This window comes from Oncorhynchus gorbuscha, linkage group LG09 (genome assembly GCF_021184085.1).
Source record: "Oncorhynchus gorbuscha isolate QuinsamMale2020 ecotype Even-year linkage group LG09, OgorEven_v1.0, whole genome shotgun sequence".
Taxonomy (NCBI): Eukaryota; Metazoa; Chordata; class Actinopteri; order Salmoniformes; family Salmonidae; genus Oncorhynchus; species Oncorhynchus gorbuscha.
The window spans coordinates 9,551,722-9,569,285 of record NC_060181.1 but is presented as its reverse complement, the minus strand read 5'-3'; the positions used below and the strand labels follow the sequence as shown (position 1 = coordinate 9,569,285).

At 46.1% G+C, this 17,564-nt stretch overlaps 1 protein-coding gene across 1 annotated transcript in view; it reads left to right on the top strand.

Annotated features, from left to right (window-relative positions):
* LOC124043145 (gamma-aminobutyric acid type B receptor subunit 1-like) overlaps positions 1 to 17,564 on the top strand; it is a 438,637-nt gene that overhangs the window by 226,373 nt on the left and 194,700 nt on the right. Inside the window, exons 8-9 of the mRNA XM_046361378.1 lie at positions 7,010 to 7,144; positions 12,064 to 12,234. Coding sequence (XP_046217334.1) covers positions 7,010 to 7,144; positions 12,064 to 12,234 — 306 coding nt within the window. The remainder of the gene's footprint in view (positions 1 to 7,009; positions 7,145 to 12,063; positions 12,235 to 17,564) is intronic.

Here is a 17,564-nt window from a genome sequence, read left to right as displayed (position 1 = left end):
TGACTCAACAAGTCCCAAACAAAACCCAAACACACCACTGACTCAACAAGTCCCAAACAAAACCCAAACACACCACTGACTCAACAAGTCCCAAACAAAACCCAAACACACCACTGACTCAACAAGTCCCAAACAAAACCCAAACACACCACTGACTCAACAAGTCCCAAACAAAACCCAAACACACCACTGACTCAACAAGTCCCAAACAAAACCCAAACACACCACTGACTCAACAAGTCCCAAACAAAAAACACACCACTGACTCAACAAGTCCCAAACAAAACCCAAACACACCACTGACTCAACAAGTCCCAAACAAAACCCAAACACACCGCTGACTCAACAAGTCCCAAACAAAACCCAAACACACCACTGACTCAACAAGTCCCAAACAAAACCCAAACACGCCGCTGACTCAACAAGTCCCAAACAAAACCCAAACACACCACTGACTCAACAAGTCCCAAACAAAACCCAAACACACCACTGACTCAACAAGTCCCAAACAAAACCCAAACACACCACTGACTCAACAAGTCCCAAACAAAACCCAAACACACCACTGACTCAACAAGTCCCAAACAAAACCCAAACACACCACTGACTCAACAAGTCCCAAACAAAACCCAAACACACCACTGACTCAACAAGTCCCAAACAAAACCCAAACACACCACTGACTCAACAAGTCCCAAACAAAACCCAAACACACCACTGACTCAACAAGTCCCAAACAAAACCCAAACACACCACTGACTCAACAAGTCCCAAACAAAACCCAAACACACCACTGACTCAACAAGTCCCAAACAAAACCAAAACACACCACTGACTCAACAATCCCCAAACACACCACTGACCCAACAATCCTCAAACACACCACTGACCCAACAATCCTCAAACACACCACTGACTCAACAAGTCCCAAACAAAACCCAAACACACCACTGACTCAACAAGTCCCAAACAAAACCCAAACACACCACTGACTCAACAAGTCCCAAACAAAACCAAAACACACCACTGACTCAACAATCCCCAAACACACCACTGACCCAACAATCCTCAAACACACCACTGACTCAACAAGTCCCAAACAAAACCCAAACACACCACTGACTCAACAACTCCCAAACAAAACCCAAACACACCGCTGACTCAACAATCCCCAAACACACCACTGACCCAACAATCCTCAAACACACCACTGACTCAACAAGTCCCAAACACAACCCAAACACACCACTGACTCAACAAGTCCCAAACAAAACCCAAACACACCACTGACTCAACAATCCCCAAACACACCACTGACCCAACAATCCTCAAACACACCCCTGACTCAACAATCCCCAAACACACCACTGACTCAACAAGCCCCAAACACACCACTGACTCAACAAGCCCCAAACACACCACTGACTCAACAAGTCCCAAACAAAACCCAAACACACCACTGACTCAACAAGTCCCAAACAAAACCCAAACACACCACTGACTCAACAATCCCCAAACACACCACTGACCCAACAATCCTCAAACACACCCCTGACTCAATAATACCCAAACACACCACTGACTCAACAAGCCCCAAACACACCACTGACTCAACAAGCCCCAAACACACCACTGGCTCAACAAGCCCCAAACACACCACTGACTCAACAAGTCCCAAACAAAACCCAAACACACCACTGACTCAACAATCCCCAAACACACCACTGACCCAACAATCCTCAAACACACCCCTGACTCAACAAGCCCCAAACACCACTGACTCAACAAGCCCCAAACACACCACTGACTCAACAAGCCCCAAACACACCACTGACTCAACAAGCCCCAAACAAACCACTGACTCAACAATCCCCAAACAAAACCCAAACACACCACTGACTCAACAATCCTCAAACACACCCCTGACTCAACAAGCCCCAAACACCACTGACTCAACAAGCCCCAAACACACCACTGACTCAACAAGCCCCAAACACACCACTGACCCAACAACCCTCAAACACACCCCTGACTCAACAATCCCCAACCACACCACTGACTCAACAAGCCCCAAACACACCACTGACTCAACAAGTCCCAAACAAAACCCAAACACACCACTGACTCAACAATCCCCAAACACACCACTGACCCAACAATCCTCAAACACACCCCTGACTCAACAATCCCCAAACACACCACTGACTCAACAAGCCCCAAACACACCACTGACTCAACAAGCCCCAAACACACCACTGACTCAACAAGCCCCAAACACACCACTGACTCAACAAGTCCCAAACAAAACCCAAACACACCACTGACCCAACAATCCTCAAACACACCCCTGACTCAACAATCCCCAAACACACCACTGACTCAAAAAGCCCCAAACACACCACTGACTCAACAAGCCCCAAACACACCACTGACTCAACAATCCCCAAACAAAACCCAAACACACCACTGACTCAACAAGCCCCAAACAAAACCCAAACACACCACTGACTCAACAAGCCCCAAACATGCCACTGACTCAACAAGCCCCAAACACACCACTGACTCAACAAGCCCCAAACACACCACTGACTCAACAAGTCCCAAACAAAACCCAAACACACCACTGACTCAACAATCCCCAAACACACCACTGACCCAACAATCCTCAAACACACCCCTGACTCAACAAGCCCCAAACACACCACTGACTCAACAAGCCCCAAACACACCACTGACTCAACAAGCCCCAAACACACCACTGACTCAACAAGTCCCAAACAAAACCCAAACACACCACTGACTCAACAAGTCCCAAACAAAACCCAAACACACCACTGACTCAACAAGCCCCAAACACACCACTGACTCAACAAGCCCCAAACACACCACTGACTCAACAATCCCCAAACAAAACCCAAACACACCACTGACTCAACAAGCCCCAAACAAAACCCAAACACACCACTGACTCAACAAGCCCCAAACACACCACTGACTCAACAAGCCCCAAACACACCACTGACTCAACAAGCCCCAAACACACCACTGACTCAACAAGTCCCAAACAAAACCCAAACACACCACTGACTCAACAATCCCCAAACACACCACTGACCCAACAATCCCCAAACACACCCTGACTCAACAATCCCCAAACACACCCCTGACTCAACAATCCCCAAACACACCACTGACTCAACAAGCCCCAAACACACCACTGACTCAACAAGCCCCAAACACACCACTGACTCAACAAGTCCCAAACAAAACCCAAACACACCACTGACTCAACAATCCCCAAACACACCACTGACCCAACAATCCCCAAACACACCCCTGACTCAACAATCCCCAAACACACCCCTGACTCAACAATCCCCAAACACACCACTGACTCAACAAGCCCCAAACACACCACTGACTCAACAAGCCCCAAACACACCACTGACTCAACAAGCCCCAAACACACCACTGACTCAACAAGTCCCAAACAAAACCCAAACACACCACTGACCCAACAATCATCAAACACACCCCTGACTCAACAATCCCCAAACAAAACCCAAACACACCACTGACTCAACAAGCCCCAATCAAAACCCAAACACACCACTGACTCAACAAGCCCCAAACATGCCACTGACTCAACAAGCCCCAAACACGCCACTGACTCAACAAGCCCCAAACACACCACTGACTCAACAAGCCCCAAACACACCACTGACTCAACAAGCCCCAAACACACCACTGACTCAACAAGCCCCAAACACACCACTGACTCAACAAGCCTCAAACACACAACTGACTCAACAAGCCTGGCTGTTCTTCGCTCTTCCAACTGGTATTTGGAGTTCTTGCTAATAACCAGCGTTCCAATTTGTAAGTCGCTCTGGATAAGAGCGTCTGCTAAATGACTTAAATGTAAATGTAAATGTTCCAAATGAAACCCGGCGCAATGCTAGCCTTGGTGTGTGTCCCAAATGCCACCTTATTCCCTATATATTGAACTACTTTTGACTAGAGTCCATAGGGCACTGTGTAGGTGCAGGGGATAGGGTGTCATTTGGGACAAAATCTAGCAGTCAGTTGAACTCTTGCCCTTGTTCATAATTCGGCCCAATAATGTCACATTAGTTTTGTGTCTTTCACGTGGAATGGGTTTAATGTGGACATGAGGAGGGGCTTTACTGTGGAAAGCAATCAATTAATACACTAGATAGAGCAAGAGGATCATTGACTTCTCTCTCTACGTCCCAAATGGAACCCTATTCCCTACATAGTGCATTACTTTTAACCAGGGTGCATAGGGGACCATAGGATTCTGGTCAGAAGTAGTGCACTACTTTTAACCAGGGTGCATAGGGGACCATAGGATTCTGGTCAGAAGTAGTGCACTACTTTTAACCAGGGCGCATAGGGGACCATAGGATTCTGGTCAGAAGTAGTGCACTACTTTTAACCAGGGAGCATAGGGGACCATAGGATTCTGGTCAGAAGTAGTGCACTACTTTTAACCAGGGCGCATAGGGGACCATAGGATTCTGGTCAGAAGTAGTGCACTACTTTTAACCAGGGAGCATAGGGGACCATAGGATTCTGATCAGAAGTAGTGCACTACTTTTAACCAGGGCGCATAGGGGACCATAGGATTCTGGTCAGAAGTAGTGCACTACTTTTAACCAGGGCGCATAGGGGACCATAGGATTCTGGTCAGAAGTAGTGCACTACTTTTAACCAGGGAGCATAGGGGACCATAGGATTCTGGTCAGAAGTAGTACACTACTTTTAACCAGGGAGCATAGGGGACCATAGGATTCTGGTCAGAAGTAGTGCACTACTTTTAACCAGGGCGCATAGGGGACCATAGGATTCTGGTCAGAAGTAGTGCACTACTTTTAACCAGGGAGCATAGGGGACCATAGGATTCTGGTCAGAAGTAGTGCACTGCTTTTAACCAGGGCGCATAGGGGACCATAGGATTCTGGTCAGAAGTAGTGCACTGCTTTTAACCAGGGCGCATAGGGGACCATAGGATTCTGGTCAGAAGTAGTGCACTACTTTTAACCAGGGCGCATAGGGGACCATAGGATTCTGGTCAGAAGTAGTGCACTACTTTTAACCAGGGAGCATAGGGGACCATAGGATTCTGGTCAGAAGTAGTGCACTACTTTTAACCAGGGCGCCTAGGGGACCATAGGATTCTGGTCAGAAGTAGTGCACTATATAGGGAGTAGGATGCCATTTGGGACTGCATCTCGGTAACGCTCTGTGAGATTATAGGCCACAGTAGTAGGGCAACACTGACTGTGGTTAAGCGAGGGGGGAAATCTGCTGTCTCTGGGACCACAGCTATCTCCATTTGTATGATTTGACAAATCAAACGAAATCAGGTTCCGCTGCATAATCATTTTGAGGTAATGCTCTCGTCAGAATTGATTCCCAGTGAGCCTTACTGTTTTGGCCTGTTAGGTGAAATATTAGTGATTTGATCCAGTGCCCTATCCAATGCTGTAGTCACAGACTTACATCCCAAATGGCACCTCGTTCTCTACGTAGTGCACTACTTTTGACCAGGGCACATAGGGTTCTGGTCGAAAGTAGTGCACTATATATGGAATAGGGTGCCATTTGGCATACACAACACTGTCTGCTGCAGGTTTCCTCCCAACGGTGGATTCCCTCTCCCAAACAACCAAATGATTAATGATCGATTTAACCCGCAACCATTAACGTTTAAATTGAATATCTATTTTTCATTGACTGTATGTTGAGAATTAAAATGAGGAAAGACCCCAACGCCATTTGTTAGGCTTGGATCAAAGACAGGAGATTGACTGTTTGGTGAGGAAATGTGGTCCTTGCTTTCAGGTAGGAAAATAGGTTGCACTTTGGTCAATAGTAGTGCACTATGTAGGAAATAGGGTGCTTTTTGGGACTGTTTCTCTCCCCGGGGAAATTATTTTTCGGAGGACAAATCCAGGTGTCCTTGGGACGAGCCTCACCTTGTCTCTCTGTCTCTGTCCTGTTGTTTTGCTGTCGTTGAGTGTAAACTAGTGTGAAATTAATCACTGACCCTCTCAATCTCATGGTGCAGTTTAACATACAAATGGCACTTTAATGAAATGTTTTGTTGTTGCGGGGTGCCGTATGCCGGTCTATCCCTCTCCTTTATTCCCCCTCTATCCCTCTCCTTTATTCCCCCTCTGTCCATCTCCCGTATCCCCATCTATCCCTCTATCCATCTCCTTTTATTCCCCCTCTATCCATCTCCCGTATCCCCCTCTATCCCTCTATCCATCTCCTTTATTCCCCCTCTATCCATCTCCTTTATTCCCCCTCTATCCCTCTATCCCTCTCCTTTATTCCCCCTCTATCCCTCTATCCATCTCCCTTATTCAACTCCTCTATCCCTCTCCTTCATTCCCCCTCCATCCATCTCCCGTATCCCCCTCTATCCCTCTATCCATCTCCCGTATCCCCCTCTATCCCTCTATCCATCTCCTTTATTCCCCTTCTATCAATCTCCCGTATCCCCCTCTATCCCTCTATCCATCTCCTTTATTCCCCCTCTATCCATCTCCTTTATTCCCCCTCTATCCATCTCCTTTATTCCCCCTCTATCCATCTCCTTTATTCCCCCTCTATCCATCTCCTTTATTCCCCCTCTATCCATCTCCCGTATCCCCCTCTATCCCTCTATCCATCTCCCTTATTCAACTCCTCTATCCCTCTCCTTCATCCCCCTCTATCCATCTCCCGTATCCCCCTCTATCCCTCTATCCATCTCCTTTATTCCCCCTCTATCCCTCTCCTTCATTCCCCCTCTATCCATCTCCCGTATCCCCCTCTATCAACTCCTCTATCCCTCTCCTTCATTCCCCCTCTATCCATCTCCCTTATTCCTCCTCTATTTACTAGTCCTCTGTTCCCCATGCAGTGTGTTGGTTTACCCAGTAAATAGTTTGGAGCATATACAGTCTGCCTTTCTGTCTTCCTCTGTTCCCTACAGTGTGATCCAGGTGAGGCCACCAAGCTCCTGTATGACCTGCTGTACACTGAGCCCATCAAGATGGTCCTGATGCCCGGCTGCAGCTCCGTGTCCACTTTGGTGGCCGAGGCCGCTCGCATGTGGAACCTTATAGTGGTGAGTGTGGCTCTACTGTCTGTCTGTCTGTCTGTCTGTCTGTCTGTCTGTCTGTCTGTCTGTCTGTCTGTCTGTCTGTCTGTCTGTCTGTCTGTCTGTCTGTCTGTCTGTCTGTCTGTCTGTCTGTCTGTCTGTCTGTCTGTCTGTCTGTCTGTCTGTCTGTCTGTCTGTCTGTCTGTCTGTCTGTCTGTCTGTCTGTCTGTCTGTCTGTCTGTCTGTCTGTCTGTCTGTCTGTCTGTCTGTCTGTCTGTCTGTCTGTCTGTCTGTCTGTCTGTCTGTCTGTCTGTCTGTCTGTCTGTCTGTCTGTCTGTCTGTCTGTCTGTCTGTCTGTCTGTGTACGTCCGTCCGTCCGTCCGTCCGTCCTGATGCCCGGCTGCAGCTCTGTGTCCACTTTGCCGGCTGAGGCCGCTCGCATGTGGAACCTTATAGTGGTGAGTGTGGTTCTACTGTGTGTGTGTGACAGTCTATCAGTTGTGCTAGATAGATACCACATCTATCTCCAACATTAGCTATATCATAACACTGTTCTTCAGTAAATCCTTATGACTGGGTGCCCTAATTCATTAAATGTGAAAAAAATACAAATAATCTGCGAGTCATGAGCCTCCAGCTTCAGTCAGAGGCTGTTTCTCAAATGGCAACTTATTCCCTATGTAGTGCAGTACTTTAGAACAGGGCCCTATTCCCTATGTAGTACACTACTTTAGAACAGGGCCTTATGGGGATGATTGGAGAATAGGTGTCTAGAGGGAGGTTGAGTCATAGCTAGCAGACTAGTGGTGTCTAGAGGGATGTTGAGTCATAGCTAGCAGACTAGTGGTGTCTAGAGGGAGGTTGAGTCAGAGTCATAGCTCGCAGACTGGTGGTGTCTAGAGGGATGTTCAGTCATAGCTAGCAGACTAATGGTGTCTAGCGGGAGGTTGAGTCATAGCTAGCAGACTAGTGGTGTCTAGAGGGATGTTGAGTCATAGCTAGCAGACTAATGGTGTCTAGAGGGGGGTTGAGTCATAGCTAGCAGACTAGTGGTGTCTAGAGGGATGTTGAGTCATAGCTAGCAGACTAATGGTGTCTAGAGGGAGGTTGAGTCATAGCTAGGAGACTAGTGGTGTCTAGAGGGATGTTGAGTCATAGCTAGCAGACTAGTGGTGTCTAGAGGGAGGTTGAGTCATAGCTAGGAGACTAGTGGTGTCTAGAGGGATGTTGAGTCATAGCTAGCAGACTAATGGTGTCTAGAGGGAGGTTGAGTCATAACTAGCAGACTAATGGTGTCTAGAGGGAGGTTAAGTCAGAGTCATAGCTGAGCTCCAGGGAGTTGAGTGCCCTCCTCTGTGAGCTCTACTGGCACCTGACAGTGAAGCAGACACCTTCGATCCACTTGGCTGAGGAAGGGAGGGAGGGAGGGACAGACGGATGGAGAGATGGGGGAGAGTGAGATAGTGAAGCAGACACCTCAGGTCCACTTGGCTGAGGGAGGGAGGGACGGACGGATGGAGAGATGGGGGAGAGTGAGATAGTGAAGCAGACACCTCAGATCAACTTGACTGAGGAAGGGAGGGAGTGGGGGAGGGGGGGAGACAGACAGAGAGTTGGGGGAGGGGGACAGTGAGGCAGACACCTCAGATCCATTTAGCTGTGGGAGGGAGACAGACAGAGAGTTGGGGGAGGGGGACAGTGAGGCAGACACCTCAGATCCATTTAGCTGTGGGAGGGAGACAGACAGAGAGTTGGGGGAGGGGGACAGTGAGGCAGACACCTCAGATCCATTTAGCTGTGGGGGAGACAGACAGAGAGTTGGGGAGGGGGACAGTGAGGCTCAGATCCATTTAGCTGTGGGAGGAGACAGACAGAGAGTTGGGGGAGGGGGACAGTGAGGCAGACACCTCAGATCCATTTAGCTGTGGGAGGGGGAGACAGACAGAGAGTTTGGGGGGGACAGAGACAGTGAGGCAGACACCTCAGATCCATTTAGCTGTGGGAGGGAGACAGACAGAGAGTTGGGGGAGGGGGACAGTGAGGCAGACACCTCAGATCCATTTAGCTGTGGGAGGGAAGTGGTCCAAGTTCTCTGAAGTAGGAAAAGTGGGAGAGAGAGTTGATTTTTATTGTTTATTTCACTTTATATATTATCTACCTCACTTGCTTTGGCAATGTTAACACATGTTTCCTATGCTAATAAAGCCCTTGAATTGAATTGAAATTGAATTGAAATTGAATTGAGAGAGGGAGGGGTGGGGGATGGGTAGAGAGAGAGGGGGGGAGAAAGAGAGAGACTGGGTAGCAGACACCTCAGATCCACTTAGCTGTCAAGGGAAGGAGAGGAGAGTGGAGTGTTTTGTCAGCCTAGAGGTAAGGTAAGTATTCCAAGGCCTGAATGCCAAATCAGAATTGTCAAGGAGGTCAGAGGGAATAATAACCCTACTCTGTCCGTCTCAGTGGTTGGGTTTCTAATGGCACCGTAGTGTTCTCCCTTTGACCAGGGCCCACACCATTTGCCTCTCACATTTGACAGCTAGCATTGCGCCCTGAAAGATATTGAAGTTTCCCAAAATTACATGTTATGACAACTGTCCTGACTTGGAAAAAGCTTTTACCTATTACTGTACTGTATATCCAGACTGCATCTAGACACCTTTATGGAGGGGATACAGGAATAGCAGGCTGATATTTGGTGGGCTATTATTGCACAGTATTTGTGTCACTCTCCACTTTGAAAGTGTACTCTCACAGAAATGATGTATAGACTCGATGCTGGGTGGGTATTGTTAATTTTTAAATAATAATTTTTTTCTAGGCAAGTCAGTTAAGAACAAATTCTTATTTTCAAATGATGGCCTAGGAACAGTGGGTTAACTGCCTGTTCAGGGGCAGAACAACAGATTTGTACCTTGTCAGCTCGGGGGTTTGAACTTGCAACCTTCCGGTTACTAGTCCAACACTCTAACCACTAGGCTACCCTGCCGCCCCTGTCAGAAAGACCTGTCTCTGTCGGTTCCCACATCACATTTCTGACCCATATTCCCCTGCAGTGGCCGTGTCACCGTTCGATGTATGTTTGCATCTCAAATTGCACCCTATACCCTATATAGTGCATTATGTTTATTTTTTTACCAGGGCCAAAAGGGAATAGGGCCCATAGGGCTCTGGTCAAAAGTAGTGCACTATATAGGGAATTGGAGCCATTTTAACTTACCAGCTCACATTGCAGTTGATCAATGAAAATGTTTAATACATTAGCAGGACCTAATTTACTGGGATATGGCGGAGGGATATTCTATCAGGACCTAATTTACTGGGATATGGCGGAGGGATATTCGATCAGGACCTAATTTACTGGGATATGGCTGAGGGATATTCTATCAGGACCTAATTTACTGAGATATGGTGGAGGGATATTCGATCAGGACCTAATTTACTGGGATTTACAATCAGGATATGGGATATGGCTGAGGGATATTCTATCAGGACCTAATTTACTGGGATATGGCGGAGGGATATTCGATCAGGACCTAATTTACTGGGATATGGCTGAGGGATATTCTATCAGGACCTAATTTACTGGGATATGGCTGAGGGATATTCAATCAGGACCTAATTTACTGGGATATGGCTGAGGGATATTCAATCAGGACCTAATTTACTGAGATATGGTGGAGGGATATTCTATCAGGACCTAATTTACTGGGATATGGCTGAGGGATATTCTATCAGGACCTAATTTACTGGGCTTTGGCTGTGTATTATTGAACCAAACATGGTTTTGCTTCATTATGTTAACTACCTTTTCTTGTTTTCTTGTTTTGTCTTATTTTACTTTGGTTTCAATCAGGACTAATTTACTGTCTCTTCTGTCTCTTCTGTCTTTTCTGTCAAATGTTTTACTGGGATAATGAGGATATTCTACCCTAACATTTTTCCATCTAATTTACTGGGATATGGCGGAGGGATATTCAATCAGGACCTAATTTACTGGGATATGGCTGAGGGATATTCTATCAGGACCTAATTTACTGGGCTTTGGCTGTGTATTATTGAACCAAACATGGTTTTGCTTCATTATGTTAACTACCTTTTCTTGTTTTCTTGTTTTGTCTTATTCTTTGGTTTGTTCTTTTCCTCTGTCTCTTCTGTCTTTTCTGTCAAATGTTTTCATAATGAGGACACCCTAACACTTTTCCATCTCCTCTCCTCCTGTCCTCCTCTCCTCCTGTCCTCCTCTCCTCCTGTCCTCCTCTCCTCCTGTCCTCCTGTCCTCCTCTCCTCCTGTCCTCCTGTCCTCCTGTCCTCCTCTCCTCCTGTCCTCCTCTCCTCCTGTCCTCCTCTCCTCCTGTCCTCCTGTCCTCCTCTCCTCCTGTCCTCCTCTCCTCCTCTCCTCCTTTCCTCCTGTCCTCCTCTCCTCCTCTCCTCCTCCTCCTCCTCTCCTCCTGTCCTCCTGTCCTCCTCTCCTCCTCTCCTCATTTCCTCTCATCTCCTCCTCTCCTCCTCTCCTCCTCTCCTCCTGTCCTCCTGTCCTCCTCTCCTCCTGTCCTCCTCTCCTCCTCTCCTCCTCTCCTCCTGTCCTCCTCCCCTCCTGTCCTCCTCTCCTCCTCTCCTCCTGTCCTCCTGTCCTCCTCTCCTCATTTCCTCCTCTCCTCCTCTCCTCCTCTCCTCCTGTCCTGTCCTCCTCTCATCTCCTCCTCTCCTCCTCTCCTCCTGTCCTCCTCCCCTCCTCCCCTCCTGTCCTCCTCCTGTCCTCCTCTCCTCCTGTCCTCCTCTCCTCCTCTCCTCCTGTCCTCCTCTCCTCATTTCCTCCTCTCCTCCTCTCCTCCTCCCCTCCTCTCCTCCTCTCCTCCTGTCCTCCTCTCCTCCTGTCCTCCTCTCCTCCTCTTCCTCCTCTCCCTCCTCTCCTCCTGTCCTCCTCTCCTCCTCTCCTCTCTCCTCAGTTATCCTATGGCTCCAGTTCTCCAGCTCTCTCCAACCGTCAGCGCTTCCCGACGTTCTTCCGTACCCACCCGTCTGCCACCCTCCACAACCCCACCAGGGTTCAGCTCTTTCAGAAGTGGAAATGGACGAAGATCGCCACCATCCAGCAGACTACGGAAGTTTTCACCTCGGTGAGTGACAGGCATCTTTAACATTTACATTTTTGTTTGTTTGTTTGTTTGTTTGTTTGTTTGTTTGTTTGTTTTTTACTGTTTTATAGACAGTGAGAGTCTGAATGTAGAGGGGAGACAGATACAGAGGAAAACAGAGCGGGAGGGTTGAGATGGGATTCATAGCCACGTCAGAATGGGCTTCTGTGGTCCAGAGTCTGTGGGGCTAATCGCTCCACCAAAACCCTTCCTAACTAAGGCTGCTCTAGACTCAAGTTTTATGGACTTTGATGAAACATGAGCCTTCCTGTTCCGGTGACATTGCATTGAAAACTCGTAGCCTCATCGTGTCTTTCTTTTGCAAAATAACTATTAATTAACATAGTTTATTTATTATAATTATTATTATTTATTTTTTAAAGGTCAATAGTAAACATCATATTAAAATGTGGGACATTGATTGTATGATAAGAATTTTTAAAAACGAGCAGGTCTATTTGTCTCGTGAGGATAGAATAATCTGCCCCCCCCCCCTCCTCCCCTCCCCACGGTTCACCTGTGGTAACATGACGGCTCTTAACTCCCCAACAACAGTTCCACCGATAGCCAATGGGAAAGAGGTGCGACTCCGTGACCTGGAAGCAGCGCGAGCTAAGTTAGAAAAATAAAGGGGCAAATCGATCTCCTTAAAAAGAAAACAGAATCACTTGAGAATCTTTCAGGTAAATTCAAAGTGCCCAAAAGGACTTCAAACTTCCGTGGGGGTGGCGGGAAAACACAACTTTGTTTCATGAGCAATATTTTCTATGAGCAATACGAGGCACGAGAAGCTGGGTCCCATGTTTCTGATTAACATTGCACACTTGCACGGGTCTTCTCCGGGAAGGGCTCTCGTTTGAAGTGAAATGGCAAATTGTTCGCCTTGCAGTGGACTCGGGGGGGCTCTGACCTATGAGGAGAAGAGTTAAACAAACTGCTAAAATAGAGGGCTAACCCTAACCCCTAACCCCTAACCCTAACCCTTGCAGTGGACTCGGGGGGCTCTGACCTATGAGGAGAAGAGGCTCAGCATCTCCCCAGATCTGAATGCCAAACTGCTAAAACAGAGGGCTAACCCTAACCCTAACCCCTAACCATAACCCTAACCCTAACCCTAACCCCTAACCCCTAACCCTAACCCGTAACCCCTAACCCTAACCCTAACCCCTAACCCCTAACCCTAACCCGTAACCCCTAACCCTAACCCTACAGTGGAGGTGAGATCCCAGCTACACCAGCAAAATCTGAGATGGGATTTCATCCACCCGGGGAAAAAAAATAATCTTGATCTTTCAGAACACAATGCTCCCAATAAAGCTCAAGACATTTTCCAGAATCACATTTCCCAGAATCCCTGACGAGTCGACAGATGGAGCCCCATAATGACTGGCACAATATTCAGATATGCCATCCATGCACAGTAACACAGCCTAGCCTATGGCTATAATGCTGCCCTCAGCATAAGCCAATGAGGAGGACACCCCCCCCCCCCCCTTGAAGTGGTTACAAGGACATTATTACTATTATTGCTGAGTATTGGACTTTGTTAATATTATACTGCCTATGGTCCAGGATATTAAACAGTGATGATACCACACCAATTAACGAATAATGTCACACAGACTGAGGCTGCTTCCTGGTGGGGCTCCAGAGCATTGAATTCCTACATGGGAAAATATGGCTATATAAATAGGAAGCTATTCCCCTACTATTCTTTGTTTGTTCACTACCGCTAAGGAGAGATGGTCAGATTAATTTGGGCTACGACACAATACCATTTAGGCCAGGCTATTGAATGTATCTCCCAGGGAGGACTTGGCCTACAGGCCATGATTAATGATGGTTATGATCTAGATTATAAAACTGTGTGGTTCGAGCCCTGAATGCTGATTGGCTGACAGCCGTGGTATATAAGACTGTATACCACGGGTATGACTGCTCTAATTATGTTGGCAACCAGTGTATAATAGCAATAAGGGGGCCAAAATACCAGCAACAGTGGGTGAAAACCTTGTGAAGACTTACAGAAAACGTTTGACCTCTGTCATTGCCAACAAAGGGTATATAACAAAGTATTGAGATAAACTTTTGTTGTTGACCAAATACTTATTTTCCACCATAATTTGCAAATAAATTCATTAAAAATCCTACAATGTGATTTTGTGGATTTGTTTCTCATTTTGTCTGTCATAGTTGAAGTGTACCTATGATTAAAATTACAGGCCTCTCTCATCTTTTTAAGTGGGAGAACTTGCACAATTGGTGTGTGACTAAATACTTTTTTCCCCCACTGTATCTGTTGTTATGTTTACGCTTTTCATTTCTCTTCACTACCCACCCTAACTCAGTAAGACTGATAGATCCCCACCCTAACTCATCAAGACTGATAGATCCCCACCCTAACTCAGTAAGACTCATAGATCCCCACCCTAACTCAGTAAGACTCATAGATCCCCACCCTAACTCAGTAAGACTCATAGATCCCCACCCTAACTCAGTAAGACTCATAGATCCCCACCCTAACTCAGTAAGACTCATAGATATCCACCCTAACTCATCAAGACTCAACTCAGAAGACTAAGACTAACTCATAGATCCCCACCCAAGACTAACTCAGACTATAGATATCCACCCTAACTCATCAAGACTGATAGATACCCACCCTAACTCAGTAAGACTCTCATAAGACTACCCACCCTAACTCAGTAAGACCACCCTCTCATAAGACTACCCAACTCATCAAGACTAACTCATCAAGACTGATAGATCCCCACCCTAACTCATCAAGACTGATAGATATCCACCCTAACTCATCAAGACTGATAGAAGAAGGGGACAGGGAAGGGGGTTATGATTTACAGGGAGGGTTGTCTGGGTGGGGAACAACCAAAGGGTAAGTTTACCTGCGGGTCCTGTTTTTTGTTTACACATCCATGGGCTGTATTAACATTAAAGATAACAATTAACCCAATAATATAACATTTGTTTCTGGAAAAACAATAGCAACGCTAGTTATTCTCTCTTGGATTTGGAAAGACTTAAATTGTCCATTCGAATGTTCCAGCTGTCTTGCTATTCTAGCATTTCATATTGATATAATGCTCCAAGAATCACACTTTGCTCCTTTTAAGGATTAAAAAAAAATAATTATTAGATTTATTAGGATTCCCATTAGCCGACGCCAATGGAGACAGGTAGTCTTCAATTTACACACATTTAACATGAACATGTAATGTGTGTATCTATCAGAGACAGGTAGTCTTACTGGGGTTCTGACACATCACCAACAATACACTACAGACACAATACTAACATGAACATGTAGTGTGTGTATCTATCAGAGACAGGTAGTCTTACTGGGGTCTGACACATCACCAACAATACATTACAGACACAATACTAACATGAACATGTAGTGTGTGTATCTATCAGAGACAGGTAGTCTTACTGGGGTCTGACACATCACACAACATACATTACAGACATACACACAACATAACATGTCAGTGTGTAACTATCAGAGACAGGTATTCTTACTGGGGTCTGACATATCACCAACAATACATTACAGACACAATACTAACATGAACATGTAGTGTCAGTACTATCAGAGACAGGTAGTCTTACAACACATCACCAATAATACACTACAGACACAATACATAACATGAACATGTAGGTGTATCTATCACACACAACATCACCAATAATACATTACAGACACAATACTAACATGAACATGTAGTGTGTGAATCTATCAGTTACACATACCTGTCAGTACATACACACAACATACCTGTCAGTACATACACACAACATACCTGTCAGTACATACACACAACATACCTGTCAGTACATACACACAACATACATGTCAGTACATACACACAACATACATGTCAGTACACACACACAACATACCTGACAGTACATACACACAACATACATGTCAGTACACACACACAACATACCTGTCAGTACATACACACAACATACATGTCAGTACACACACACAACATACATGTCAGTACACACACACAACATACATGTAAGTACACACACACAACATACCTGTCAGTACATACACACAACATACATGTCAGTACATACACACAACATACATGTCAGTACACACACACAACATACATGTCAGTACACACACACAACATACATGTCAGTACATACACACAACATACATGTCAGTACACACACACAACATACATGTCAGTACACACACACAACATACATGTCAGTACACACACACAACATACATGTCAGTACATACACACAACAAGTAGGTCACATGTCAGTACATACACACAACATACATGTCAGTACACACACAACATACATGTCAGTACATACACACAACAAGTAGGTCACATGTCAGTACATACCTACAACCAGTAGGTCACATGTCAGTACATACCTACAACCAGTAGGTCACATGTCAGTACATACACACAACCAGTAGGTCACATGTCAGTACATACACACAACCAGTAGGTCACATGTCAGTACATACACACAACCAGTAGGTCACATGTCAGTACATACACACAACCAGTACGTCACATGTCAGTACACACAACAAGTAGGTCACATGTCAGTACACACAACAAGTAGGTCACATGTCAATACATACACACAACATACATGTCACTACATACACACAACCAGTAGATCACCTGTCAGTACATACACACAACCAGTAGGTCACATGTCAGTACACACAACCAGTAGGTCACATGTCAGTACATACACACAACCAGTAGGTCACATGTCAGTACACACAACCAGTAGGTCACATGTCAGTACACACAACCAGTAGGTCACATGTCAGTACACACAACCAGTAGGTCACATGTCAGTACATACACACAACATACATGTCAGTACATACACACAACCAGTAGGTCACATGTCAGTACATACACACAACCAGTAGGTCACATGTCAGTACATACACACAACCAGTAGGTCACATGTCAGTACATACACACAACAAGTAGGTCACATGTCAGTACACACAACAAGTAGGTCACATGTCAGTACATACACACAACCAGTAGGTCACATGTCAGTACACACAACAAGTAGGTCACATGTCAGTACACACAACAAGTAGGTCACATGTCAATACATACACACAACATACATGTCAGTACATACACACAACCAGTAGGTCACATGTCAGTACACACAACAAGTAGGTCACATGTCAGTACACACAACAAGTAGGTCACATGTCAGTACATACACACAACACAGTCAATACATCACATGTCAGTACATACACACAACCAGTAGGT